General features: G+C 47.8%; 1 protein-coding gene across 4 annotated transcripts in view; it reads left to right on the top strand.

Annotated features, from left to right (window-relative positions):
- The window catches only part of GALNT2 (polypeptide N-acetylgalactosaminyltransferase 2), a 193,311-nt gene that overhangs the window by 89,361 nt on the left and 89,762 nt on the right, over positions 1-14,188 (top strand). For 2 of the 4 annotated variants that reach the window (XM_078434242.2, XM_078434240.2), the window contains exon 2: positions 11,206-11,299. In XM_078434242.2, coding sequence (XP_078290368.1) covers positions 11,281-11,299 — 19 coding nt within the window. In that variant the 5' untranslated portion in view covers positions 11,206-11,280. Of the gene's footprint in view, positions 1-5,782; positions 5,804-10,207; positions 10,394-11,205; positions 11,300-14,188 lie in introns of those variants that run through there. The other 2 variants (XM_078434241.2, XM_078434239.2) reach the window with 2 other exon arrangements.

Consider the following 14,188-nt stretch of genomic DNA (forward strand, 5'->3'; position numbering starts at 1 on the left):
GCTTTGTCGCAGACCTCCCTCCCCGAAATCGGAGACGCTATTTCTCTGATTCTAGGAAGAAAGAGGTGGAATCCGATCACGCGATTAAAAAAATGAGGCTGTAAACTACTCCTTAAAATAGCAGGTGCTCAGCTAACTTGGGGGCTCTGGATTAAAAAACTGCTGCTCTTGCCTTCGGGAATGTTTATGACTTGGCCCCAGAGCCGTCTTGCTTCATAAAATCTTATTTAGGAGCAGGGATGCAGAAAAGCTGCATGTTAATAGCCTGCCTCGTGCCCCCCCTGCCCTGGGCCACCTAGTGCTTTGGTCATCTACTGTGAACATGGGCGTTTAGGATGGATTGATTGCTCTTGAAAAGAGAAAATGGTGGTGTGAAATAGATTGCTCCTGGGCTCTGTGTCTCATTGCAAAAATTGGCTTTAAAATCAGCATTTATCAAGAGATTCACACCTCAGCTCCCTGCCGGGAGAGGGAGGGGGATTGAAATTGCTATTAGAAAGTGACAAGACACCCTAGAAATACGTAGTTGACAGACGTTGAACCAGGAGTGTTTAATGTAATTATTTTCCTTTTATGTAAATAAGATCTCTGCACACATTTAATTTAAAAATTTTTTAAACTATTTTTTAGAATAGCTTTAGATTTGCAGAAAAAAAAATGGGAACTTAGTACAGAGAGTCTCATAGACCCTGCACCCAGTTTTCCCTATTACGACCATCTGAAATTGGTATCCTACAGGGGCACCTGGGTGGCTCAGTCGCTTAAGCGTCCCAACTCTTGATTTAGGCTCACATCATGACCTCACAGGTCATAGGATCAAGCCCCACGTTGGGTTCTGCACTGACAGCTCAGAGCCTGTTTAGGATTCTCTCTCTCTCTCTCTCTCTCTCTCTCTCTCTCTCTCTCTCCCTCTCCCCCCCCTCCCTCCCTCGCGTGTGCACATGCTCTCTCTCTCTTTCTCTCAAAATAAACATTAAAAAAATGAGTATGATACATGTGTTATAGTTAAAGAACCAATACTGATATGTTGTTATGAACTGGAATCCCTACTTTAGTCCGATTTCTTGAATTTTTCTTTGAGTGATCATTTTAGGCTCCTCTGGGCTATGACAGTCCTCAGCCTTTCTTGCCTTTGGTGACCTGGATGGTTTTGGGGAGTCCTGGTCAATGATTTGGTAAAAAACAACAACAAAACAAAACAAAAAAACTACCCCGTGTTTGAGGTTTATCTAATGTTTTTCTCCTGATGAGACTGGGGTTAAGGGTTTTGGGGAGGAAGACCACAGAAGTAACAGACGTATACCTGTTAACCAATCAGTGAATGAGCTAATGAGGGAAGGCAGGTCCCTCAAATCGGAGGAAGGCAAGTTTGATGTTCTCAACGATGAGACTTCATGTCTAACTTGTTCGGTGCCTTACAGTCTAGCGGAGCCCTGGCAACATTTCGTGGGCTAGGACGGATCAATTTGCCATGCCCACGACACACCCCAAAACCTTTCCTCGGTGCATCTCAGGTTCTGGAGTTTCTGGATTGAGCGGGCTGGGGCACCGATGGACCTTGCATCTGTACGTGGCCACGGGGATCTAAACAGAAAGATGATGACTAAATTAAGGCAATTGGCCGTGTACAGAGAGAGTGGGCAGGGTGATGCCCCTGGCCCTCTGCATGTTAGAAAAGTTAAATAACAGGGGAGAAATAGCAGGGCTATTCTGACTCACGACTTCGGTCCACGGGATCGTTACAGCTTCCAAATAACCAGCAGCCCCCACGGTACTGCTCGGCAGCCTGCATTTCTCTGAGACGACGCTGTGAACCAAACAAAGCCGTGACCTTTATCATAGTGTGTTTTTCATTTGTGAGCAAGCGATCATGTACGAAGCAGCCTGTGACTTGAACCCACCGTAGACACTTGGCCCTTCCATTTTAGCAGCATTGGGTTTCATGAGCTCAGTTGGAGTCATGAATGGGAAAAACCGTAAGTGCATCAGCGAGACTGGTGGCTCTTAACCCTGACTGTGCGTTAGTGCTGCCTGGGGAGCGTCTGGAAAACAGTCCAGCTGGATCCCATCCCCAGAGGTTGTGATTCAGTTGGCTGGGGCAGGACCAGGCCTTGGAGAAAGCCGGGAGACTTGGGCTTTCTGTCTTGTTTCCTTCCCCGCTGCTCTACACAGGTCCCGATTCTTCAGCCCTTCCTGTGTTTTGACACTAACCTGAATAAAGGTTTTGGAAACTGTCTGGAGGTTGCTGTTGGAAGCTCACCCTGAGCTTTTTCTACTCCTCCAGCTTGTGTAACCAGCTCTCCCCCAGCAATGAAACCTGGGGTGGGGGAGTTCTCACTGGTGCCCTTGGAGAATATTCAGAAATGGTTGAGTGACTGAGCCAGCATAGTTCTGGTCCCTACAGTATGTTATGCCCCCTTTCTATTCTGATTGGGAGGTAGGGGAATCCTTTTCCTCTTAAGTCAAGTTATTGCTTTCAGTGGGAACTTACTTAGAAGTGGAAATCTTTTTTTTTTTTCCTCCAATTACTTTCATGTCTCATTGCTTTGATTTAAAAAAATGTTATTTAAGTGTAGTTGCCGTATGATGTTATAGAAGCTCTCTCTTTTATAAATGCATAGTGTTTGTAGGGTACAGGCTTCCGGTTTTAACAGATGTTTGGTCAGGGTTCAAAGTGATCTGACTACTAGCCTAACTAAAGGGGCTTTCCTTGGGTATTCTAACATTTTTAGACTGTTTCCCAGTGAGTTAAAATTCCATTCACCAATTTATTAACAGGTCACACACCCTATTTGGAAAGAAGAATTTCAATAGTGACACCTCACATCAGCAGGTTTTTTTCATCCTCTCATAAGAAGACCTAGGAATTATTTCCCGGCACTATTCTGGGGGGGGGGGGGGCGGATACCCACCCGGAAACATTAGAAACAATAAATAGTCCTTCTGGTTCCTCTGTAGATCACTTTATAGTGAGAATGCTGGGGTGTGGGAGTTCTTGGTCTTTAGCAGGGAACTAAGTCGACTCTTAAAAATTTGCTTCCAGGGGTGCCTGGATGGCGCAGTCGGTTAAGTGTCCAACGTCAGCCAGGTCACGATCTCGCGGTCCGTGAGTTCGAGCCCCGCGTCAGGCTCTGGGCTGATGGCTCGGAGCCTGGAGCCTGTTTCCGATTCTGTGTCTCCCTCTCTCTCTGCCCCTCCCCCGTTCATGCTCTGTCTCTCTCTGTCCCAAAAATAAATAAAAAACGTTGAAAAAAAAAAATTAAAAAAAAAAAAAAATTTGCTTCCAGGTGGGGGCCCCTGGGTGGCTCAGTCAGTTAAGCATCCGACTTCGACTCAGGTCATGATCTCACGGTTTGTGGGTTCGAGACCCACGTCGGGCTCTGCACTGACAGCTCAGAGCCTGGATCCGGCTTCAGATTCTGTGTCTCCCTCTCTCTGCCCCTCCCCTGCTCATGCTGTGTCTCTCTCAGAAATAAATAAACGTTAAAAAAAAAATTTTTTTTTTAAATTTGCAGGGCGCCTCGGTGACTCAATTAAGAATCCAGCTTCGGCTCAGGTCATGATCTCATGGTTCGTGCGTTCGAGCCCCACATTGGGCTCTGTGCTGACAGCTCAGAGCCTGGAGCCTGCTTCAGATTCTGTGTCTCCCTCTCTCTCTCTGCCCCTCCCCCACTCACGCTCTGACTCTCTCTCTCTCTCTCTCTCTCTCTCTCTCTCCAAAATATTTAAAAAACAATTTTTTTTTTAAATTTGCCCCCAGGTAAACAATTCAGTTAGTTTTCAGTGTCACTGGGCTGTGGAAATATAAATGATCACATCTTTTCAACAAATCTGGCAACCTGGCCTTTCCCCCCACCCCCGCCCCCAGAACTTGAATGTTTTTGTACGGATTGGTTGTGGTCGAGGTGCTACTGAGCAGTCATTAAGTAACAGTGGAAAGTAGACAATTGAGGAGAAAAAAAGCCAAGTAGTCATTCAGAAGGTATTTTTGGTTACTTAATCTGCCTCCGAGCATATGGTCTAGTCAGCTGAAAAAAATTAACAGTGAGAAACTATATTTCAGTAACGGGAGATTAAAAACAACCTATTTATTTTCTCCCCCCCCCCCCCCCCACGGTGATATTTTTATCTCTGTTACCAAATACAAGTGTTAGCCACTTAACATCTACAAAGGCAGCCTTTGATGCGCCCACAATGTGCATCTACCTTTCTCGTCTTGGTTTTACGCGTGGAGGTATGTTTGCTTCCGGGGTGATTCGGGATCCAAACACGTTACTCTAAGTGGCATTAGTCTTTATGTTGGCCTGTGGACAAGAGGTCCACGTGAGATAAGGCAACGTTGTTCTACTGCGCAGGCTTGACCCTTTTGTGACTCTGCTCTCGGGCTCTCATCGCCTCGTGGCCCCCATGTGTGGGTAACCGACTGGGCTGTAGCCGTATTCTGTCCTCCCCTCCGCCACCCTTCAGGTCTTGGGCATGGAACGAACGTAGTGGTTTCAGAACACGTTCACCAGTTCTTTGGCAGTCTTCTTCTGCCAGAACGTGGGCTCTGATTCCCCTCCCCTTGAATGTGGGCTGGACGTAGGGATGTGCTCCCCGCCACCAGAATGTGGCCAGTGTGACGGTGTGTGGTTTCCAAGACTAAGTGGTGAAGGGAGTCCTGGCGTCTGCCTCCCTCCCTCTGTCTCCCCCCCACCTTCCCCTCCCATCAGATCTCTCACCGTGGGGGAGGCCAGCTGCCGCGCTGCGAGGGCACTCGCGCAGCCCTGGGCAGGAGTCTGTGGTAAGACACTGCGGCCTCCCCCCACGGCCGTGTGAGTGAACACCCTTGGGAGCGGCCCCTCAGCGCCGTCAGACCCTCAGATGGTTGGCAGCCCTGGCCGCCGTCTTCACTGCGGCCTCTTGAGAGACCGTGAGCTGGAACCACCCAGATTCCTGACTCTGAGAAGCTGGGTGAGATAATAAACGTTTGCGCTGATTGATAACCTGATAAGTCACTTAGCCCTTCCCGATCGCTTTTCCCATCTGGGACAAGAAGGGTTGGACCCATCGGTGCCCTTAACAAGTCGATGGCGATCTGTTAGTACGGAAAAGGCTGCTTGCACAGCCCGCTGACCCTCGCTGTCCCCGCCCCAACACCACCACAGAGGCCTTTCTGCCTCCACACCCGTGACCCGGAAGCAGCTTTCACAGCCCTTCCCTCCGCAGCCACTGACACCTCTCTGGCAAAAGCCAAGCCCAATTTTTATTTATTTCTTCTTACTTTTTTTTTTTTTTTAATGCTTATTTTGTGAGAGAGAGAGAGAGTGCACGCACGAGTGGGGGGGGAGGGGCAGAGAGAGGTGGGGACAGAGGATCCAAAGCAGGCTCTGTGCTGACAGCAGAAGGCCCGAGGCTTGAACTCACAAACTGAGATCAGGTCTTGAGCCGAAGTCGGACACGTAACCGACTGAGCCACCTAGGCCCCCGCTTCTAATTTTTTTAATTTATTTTTTTATTTCTTCTTATTTTGAAACAAAGACAGATCATACAGGGAATACGATGGGGAATATTCCTTAAATAAATAAAGCTATATTTACACTGAATTAATTTTCGTAACTATGCCATAAACCAACCTATTGGATTTACTATTTCTGAAAAACGTGTCATTTCATTAAAACCTATTGCTCTTTTGTCTTCTTAGAAACGAGATGAATTTTGGCTGCTGCTCTCTCTAATTATGCTAGATAAATAGACATCACTCCGTCATTTATTTCCATCTGATCTCAGTCCCAGCCTGACTTGATCACCATTTGTGCTTCAGGTAACAGACTGCTTCTGTTACCCATTCGTAAGAACAGCGTGGGCACAGTGTGTATCTAGAACTTCTAAAGACTCTGTGAAAACTCACCCAATTCAAATACACTTAATAATAGCTATGAGCCCAGGTACGTGAGTAAGTGGGAGGACAGGAGATTGCGTTTTGCATTATCTGGGCTCATATGCCCTTTCCCAAGGGAGAGACAGTCTCAGTGCCAGAGGTGAGGCTCTCTCCGGGTCTTTCCCACACTGTGGTCCAAACAGTGAAGACGAGTGGGGGGTGTGGGGTGGGGGGTAGCAGCATCCTCCCTGCTCCATGATCGTTGATATGGGTGGCAGACATCTGGCTAAAGAAACCTCCCTGACGGAACCCACTTTGCAGCCAGACCCGCTGAGCCCGCCCTGGTCCACATTCAGCGGCAGTCCCTGGTTCAGCCAGCATTAGTCATTCCGCATGTCAGTTCCATGTCAGTATCCCTCCTCTGCAAGCCAGAGACACAAAGCAGAGAGGAGGCTGCTGCCCCCGGGGAAATAACAGCAGGCTGACCGGATCCCAGGCCTTGAATGCTCTGCAACTTCTGACCCAGCATCAAACCACATCATTACTCCTCTAATCTTAGCCGTTTCTACTTGTCACTGAAAAGAGGACCTGCCTGTCACCGCATCATTTTCTCTTAAATGGGAGGAAACAAACAGATCAGTTGGTAACACGTCCCGCCTGTCAGCGGGTCCTGGGCACTGGAGCCTTCTCCACACTGTTGCATTTCACATGTTTCCCCTTTGAAACGAGCCTCCACACCCCCTCCACACCCCCCCGCTGGTGTAAATACGTTTCATCATGTATGTAGATGTATTGGGGGTGGGGGGCGTTGTCATGAAAAGCTTCTACTGCAAAGTGGGCGAAGCCAGTCAGATCAATCCGAGTAAGTAGCGTGAGGGTGTTTGGTCCCAACTCCGTTTATCATCATGTGACCAACCTGAGACCAGTGCCACACTTGGTGCCATGGGATACACCAGAAATGTGACAGAGCCCTCCTGCCCTCCAAGGACCTGAAGAGCTTTTGCAGACCAACCATGTGAAATGGGTGGAAAGTATAAAAAAGTGCTGAGAATACCCGGTACCCAGGAACGCCAAGGGCAGGCAGGGACCATGAGACCTTCAGCCCGGTGCCCCAGTGGAGGGAGGGAGGCTGGTGACTTCCTCAGATCCCTGTGGCGAGACCTCGAGGCTCCAGCTCGTGGGCCAGGGCTCTTCCCAATTTGTCATGTGTCCTGCATCTCCCTCTGCCCTGGGACCCGTTCTCACTTGGCTCATACCCCCCACCCCCACCCGATGGTCTCACATGCCCGCCAGCAGCTTCGATGGCCTCCTGCCTTTCCAGAACTCCAGCCGTGTGTCTCCTGTGTCTGCCAGGTACCTCCTCTCGGTATCTTGCGGGAACCTCCACATTTCCTGAACAGGCTCGTCTGCATCTCCCAGCTCCCCTCCTTGCCCCACCCAGACAACTTTCTCGTGTTCCTTAGCGGTGAATGCGCCTCCTGTCTGAAACGCCCAGGTCAGAACTCTCCATCTCGGATTCCTTCCTTACTTCCTGCTTTCCTCTTCCAATCCTCGCCCTGTGGTTGCGCCGGTCTCCTCTCTGCATCTCTAGGACCCAGGCTTGAGCCGGCTCCCCGCCGTCCCTTGCTGCATTGCCCTCGTGGCCCCCTGGCCTCTCTTCTGTCCCCTCCGTCTGCTCCCTACACTACAGCCAACGCGATGTTTCTGGAACGGAAGTCTCAAGTCTCAGTATCTCACCACTTCCATGCCTTCCCATTTTCTACCTTTCATTTTCTCCCCTCCACCAGAATCCTCATCTCCCCCAGAGCCCCATCATTTCTCCTTGCCAGGTCCATTCTTGACCCCTCAGATCTCTGCTAAGGTGTCACTTCTTGGCCACAGGCTTCTCGGAGCCTTCCCCACACTCTGCAGGGTCTGTGGCACTGTGCCATCAGGTGGGATGCTTGTTTGCGCCCGAGTGGGCACGCTCAGCCAAGGTGAACCTGCCCACTCCTCACTGTATCCCTGGGGACGTTCTTCCATCTAGCAAAGGCCATGGGTCAGGGTTACAGGAGGAGAGTGGAACATGACAAGCGTCTGGAAGGGTGAGCTGTTGACAGGGAGTGCGTTGTACATGGGCACCGGCTGTCTCAGCCAGTGAATCCGATCAATCATCCTGAACAATTAGGAATTTACAGTGATCAGACATATCCTGAGATGAATGAATGGCTAATACATTGTTTTGCTTTACTCGTGTCTATCTAACTGGTAGTGGGGGAAGTTATTTTACCTAAAGGCAGTACAGTAGAATGATTGAGACCATGGACTCCGGTACTGAATCCCCTGGGGTTGGGCACCTGGGTGGCTCAGTCGGTTAAGTGTCCGACTTTGGCCCAGGTCATGATCACACAGTTTGTGAGTTCGAGCCCCGTGTCGGGCTCTGTGCTGACAGCTCAGAGCCTGGAGTCTGCTTTGGATTCTGTGTCTCCCTCTCTCTCTCTGCTCCCCGCCCCCCCCCCCCCCGCCTTGCTCATGCTCTGTTTCTCTCTCTCTCTCTCTCTGTCTCTCTCTCTCTCTCTCTCTCTCAAAAATAAATAAACATTAAAAATTTTAGAATCAATCAATCCGTCCATCCATCCCCTGGGGTTTGAATCTAACCTCATTATGTGCTTAAGCTTCCAGTGCCTGGCTTTCTCATCTGTAAAATGGGGTTAGTAATAGCACTGGAAGGAAGTTCAGTGTGTGTGCCGTGGCTAGAATGGGGCTTGAGTGGCCTAGGCAGTTCCCCCTTTTCTTCCTCCTCCTCCTCATGTTACTCTGGGAGCAGGTAGTTTACGTGGTAATTTGCAATTTTTAACTTGGGAGTCCAGAACGAACGAGTCCTTTGCGAACGACCTCCTGGAACCGTATCCTTGGGCTTTTTTTTTTTTTTTAATTTTTTTAATGTTTATTTATTTTTGAGACAGAGAGAGAGCATGAACGGGGGAGGGTCAGAGAGAGAGGGAGACACAGAATCCGAAGCAGGCTCCAGGCTCTGAGCTGTTAGCACAGAGCCCGACGCGGGGCTCGAACTCACGGACCGCGAGATCATGACCTGAGCCGAAGTCGGACGCTTAACCGACTGAGCCACCCAGGCGCCCCGTATCCTTGGACTTTTATGATATTGTGAGAATCGGGTTCTTCTAACTTGGTTTAAACTGAGGCCTGATTCATCAAAGGCCAACTTTAGCTTCTTACCCACTATGTGACCCAGGTAGTTCCACGTCCCGTTGTGAACTAGGAATTCTCTGTGAAGCATCCGTGTCACAGGCATTCATAATTGGCCCTTAGCGTTATTTCACCTGCTTGGGACTTTGCCGTTCAACATGTTCTCATCCCCAGCTTTGGTTTTATGGTGGGCATGGTGGATTTGGGAGGGGGAAGGGAGGCAAAGGAATGTCGCCTCTGGACCCAGTCCGTCTTGCCTGCGGGAAGAAGGAAGCATTTATTTTCTGAGAGAGCACTGATGGTTGACCTGCCTCAATGTTGATTTTGTCAACAGTACAGACAATGCCTTGGTTCTGGGGCACTGGCCCCAGCAGCACCCTTCACTTTTGATTTTATTCAAGTACAAGGTTAAATGGTTTGATCCATTTCGCCACTGTAATGCCTGCAGGGGGGAGAGAGTTATTAGCCACAAAAGGCTACAAGCGAGCTACAAAATAAAAATTAATAATGCTTAATTAAAAGTACGCACAGCATGACTCTGGTAACTTCATTACTCGCTGGATTTAGTATTCATACATTTCCGTATATTGTAAAGGCAGTAGGTTAGATTCTCTTCTTCCCACGCCTTTGCCAAGCTTTCCGCGAAATCATCACTGATAGTAAATTGAAAGTTTATTTTTAACCAAATGGTCTCAAAAGCCAAATTATGAATATACCTTTGAAAAACTGCTTGCCGCAAAAAATAAATTGGGATACTGGTGCATTTTAATACTTTTGTTAAAATGCAGGATAAACTCTTCAGAAGTCACAGGACTTGGGGCATTTGAAGGGCAGAGGTCTTGTGACAGGTGTGGGGAGGGGCAGGACCACCAAGGCACAGGAGCGTTCGTCTCGAGCCCATTGTTCTGCACCTCCCGTGTGCCCCCAACCCATCATTCCCGCGGTGGCCCTGGTGGGATAAACCCAGCTATAGCACTGAAGAAGCAGCTGAAGAAAAAGCTGGCCTCAAGAGGTGGGGGGAAGCTTAGGCATGGTTTCTCTTTCGTTACTGTACCGTTTGAGTAAAAATGGAGGTTACTGGCAAAGCAAGCCGCATTTGGGAAAAATGCCTGATTTGGCCCAGCACCTGAGAATTACCCTCCTTGCAGATCTCACTTTACGTTTGAAAGAGCCAGAATGTCTCCAGTGGCCCCCTTTTGCGCAACATGCAGCCCACGCTGGTCTGGAGGAGTGCTAGCGGACAAACCTGTGCAGAACTGGCCTGGTCTCTCCCCAGGGAGGGCTCATCCCGACAACATCTGCTCCAGAGAATGGCCAGTCGACACGGCTTGGCTCACGGAAATCTGTGTAGGAAAATGACTAGACATAGGACGTTTCTGATCTGGGTTCTTATACAGAAACCTTTCTTACTTGATTCAGAGAAATCGGATTCCAAGTGGTTGAAAGATATATTTAGCTCTGTGGTCATGGAGATGTTTTTTGGTTTGATTTAATGTTGATGGATTAGAGTAAATTGTTTGTGCAGATGAGCTGAATAAGTTCTGCCAGAGCTTATATCTTATTCTGGTTTCACATTAAACCCTTAATTTACAGCCCTGTTCCATTGGCAGTCCTATTAGAGTGAAGCCCGAGGAAAAGCTGGGCTGGTCCTTCCTCCTCCCTCCACTGTTACTCAGCAGAATTAAACAAATCATTTAGCAACGTCAGAGGAGGGCTCAAAGGGACCCAAGAGGGAGAAATCTGGTCCTAAGGTGTCCTTAACCATCTAAGATGTCTGGAGAGCTACCATCATTTTAATGGCTTTAATTTAACCACTACTGAATTATCTTATTTAATCTACTTTCCCTACCTCCCTTCCCCTACCTTCACAAATCCACAAAGCCCTGGGTTTTCCGGAGTATTGCCTTCCCCTAGATATGCAGTGTAAATATAAAATGAAGAGAGAAGTTGCAAATCCTTCCTTGGAAAAGGTCATTCCCACGCTTTGCTCCCCTCACACCTCCACCCTCCGAGAAGTTCTGGGATGGGAATTCTCTCTCCCTCCTTGTTACGTCCCCAGGGCTCTCTGGCGTCCCAAGACCTCACGTGTTTATTGAACTGGTGAGTGAAGGTGTGCTTGAGGAACTGATCAACCCATTTCGTGTCTTTGTTCCCCTCAGGAGGACTGGAATGAAATTGACCCAATTAAAAAGAAAGACCTACATCACAGCAACGGGGATGAGAAAGCACAAAGCATGGAGACCCTCCCTCCAGGTAACTGCAGCAGCCCCTGGGGGACCCATCTAGCCTCGGGCTGGGAGCTGGGGGCTGGGGGCTGGGAAATCCTCTTGCTCAGAAACCACGAATGAGTCGCACGTGGCCCTCTGTCGCCTGTGGAGCCCGCGGAGTAGACAGCATGGATTGCAGAGGGCTGCTGGAGACACTGCCCTCTAGTCATGTTTGGCTGACTTCCTTCAAGCTCCTTAGCGGGTGGTGAAATAAGTGTACTTAGGAGGTGACCAAAATTTGTTGGAAAAAAAAAAAAAAAAAAGGAATAAAATAGAAAATACAGGATGGTATATATCGGTTCACAGACTTTTTTTTTTTAAAAAGACTTTATTTTTCTGGGGCGCCTGGGTGGCTCAGTCGGTTAAGTGGCCGACTTCAGCTCAGGTCACGATCTCGCAGTCCGTGAGTTTGAGCCCCGCGTCGGGCTCTGTGCTGACAGCTCAGAGCCAGGAGCCTGTTTCGGATTCTGTGTCTCCCTCTCTCTGACCCTCCCCCGTTCATGCTCTGTCTCTCTCTGTCTCAAAAATAAATAAACGTTAAAAAAAAATTAAAAAAAACAAAGACTTTATTTTTCAGAGCAGTTTTAGGCTTGACGGCAAAATTGTGCACAAAGTGCGGAGATTCCCATACATGCCTCCTGCCCCTACACATGCGCGCCTCCCCCGCTGTCAGCATGTCCCTGCAGAGTGGTCCATTGCTACATTCAGGGAACCAACGCCGGCACGTCGTAATCCCCCAAAGTCCCTAGTTTACGTTACGGTCCACTCTTAGTGCCGTACGTTCTGTGGGTCCAAACAAATGTACGGTGACGTGAACGCACCCCTGCTTTATCCTACAGAATAGTTTCACTGCCCTAAACGTCCTCGGTATTCCAGTTATTCATCCCTCCACTGCCCCAGTCCCTGACAACCACCGATCCTTTTTCTGTCTCCATAGTTGGGCCTTTTCCGGAACGTCATCTAGTTAGAATCATACAGCCCGTTACCTTTCAGATTGGCTTCTTTCACTTAGTAACGTGCATCGACGCTTCCTCCGTGCTTTCTCGTGGCTTGACGGTGTATTTGTTCTCACCACTGAATACGACTGTGTTGTCTGAGTGGACCCCAGTTTACCCATCCACCTCCTGAAGGACATCTGGGTTGCTTCTGAGCTTTGGCAGCCGTGACTAAAGCTGCCGTAAACATCTCTGGGCGGGTTTGTGTGTACGTGTAAGTTTTCCGTTCATTTGGGTGCGGACCACGGAATAAGACGGCTGGATCACGTTGTAAGAGTACGTGTGGTTTTGCGAGAAACTACCAAGCTGTCTTCCGAAGTGGCTGTACCGTTTTGCATTCCCACCAGCAACGAATGAGAGTTCCTTTTGCCCCGCTTCCTCAGCAGCGTCTGGTACGGTCAGTGTTTTTGATTTGGGCTGTTTTAATAGGTTGGAAGTGGAATCTCGTTATTTAAATCTGCATTTCCCTAACGATATATGATACTGACTTTCTTTTGATAAATTTATTTACCCTCCATTTGTCTTCTTTGGGGAAGTACCTGCTCAGGTCTTTCATCCGTTTTTTTTTTTTTTTTTTTTTTTTTTTTAAGCAGGTTGCCCATTTACCGAATTTTAAATGTTCTTTCCATATTTTGGATAACCATCCCCCATCAGATATGTCGTTTGTAAATTCTTTCTCTCAGGCTTTGGCTCGTCTTCTTGTTCTTTGGACAATGTCTTTCCCAAAGCAGGTATTTTAATTTTAATGAGATCGAGCTTTATCAATCCTTTCACGGATCATGCCTTTGACGTTATATCTGAAAAGTCATTGCCAAAATCACCTAGATTTTTTTCCTACATTTTGTTTCAGGAGTTTTATAGTTTGGCTTCATAATCAGGTCTTTGATCCATTTTGAGTTAACTATTGAGAAGACTGGAAGTTCTGTGTCTAGATGGGCTGATTGATGGGTTGCATGTGGATGTCCTGATGTCCCAGCCCCGTTTGTTAGAAAGCTACCTTTGCCCCATTGTATTGCCTTTGCTCCTTTGTCAAATACCACATTGTCTTGATTACTTTAACTTTATAGTAGTTCTTGAATTTGGGTGATGTCAGTCCTCCAACTTCGTACTTCATCTTCAATGAAGTGTTGGCTATTCTGTTTTTTGTGTTTTTTGTGGGTTTTTTTTTTTTTTTTTTTTTTTTTTGCCTTTTGTATAAACTTGAGAATCGGTTGATGCTCAGAAAATAATTTGCTGGGATGTTCATTTGTTTGTGTTGAATTTATAGATCAAGCTGTAAGAATTGACATCTTGACAGTATTGAGTCTTATTACTCATGAACGTGGACTGTCTCCATTTATTTAGTTCTTTCTTTATTTTCACTGTCAGTGTTAGAGTTTTACTCGTACAAATTTTATGCCTATCTTGTTAAATTTCTATCAAAGTATTTACATTTGGGGGTGCTAATGTAAATGGTATTGTGTTTTTAATTTCAAATTCCACTTGTTCATTGTTCGTATCTAAGAAAGCAGTTGGTTTTTGTATATTAACCGTGTATCCTGCAGCCTTGCAGTAATTACTTATTAGTTCCAGGAGGTTTCAGTGCTTTCAGATTTTCTACATAGACAGTCGTATCATTTGCAAACATCTTCCTTCTTAATCTATAGCATACTTTTGGTTTCCTAGCATTAGCTAGGACTTCTAGTATGATGGTGAAAAGTGGTAAACATCCTTGCCGTATGATTTCTTATCTTGGAGAGCGAGCATGAGCAGGGGAGAGGGGTGGCAGGGGGTGGGGGCGGGTAGAGAGAGGGAGAGTTGCAAGCCGACGCCACACTCAGCACAGAGCCCCACAAAGGGCTCGATCCCACAACCCTTGGATTGTGACCTGGGCCGAAATC

This window comes from Panthera onca, chromosome D2 (assembly GCF_046562875.1).
Source record: "Panthera onca isolate mPanOnc1 chromosome D2, mPanOnc1 haplotype 2, whole genome shotgun sequence".
NCBI lineage: Eukaryota > Metazoa > Chordata > Mammalia > Carnivora > Felidae > Panthera > Panthera onca.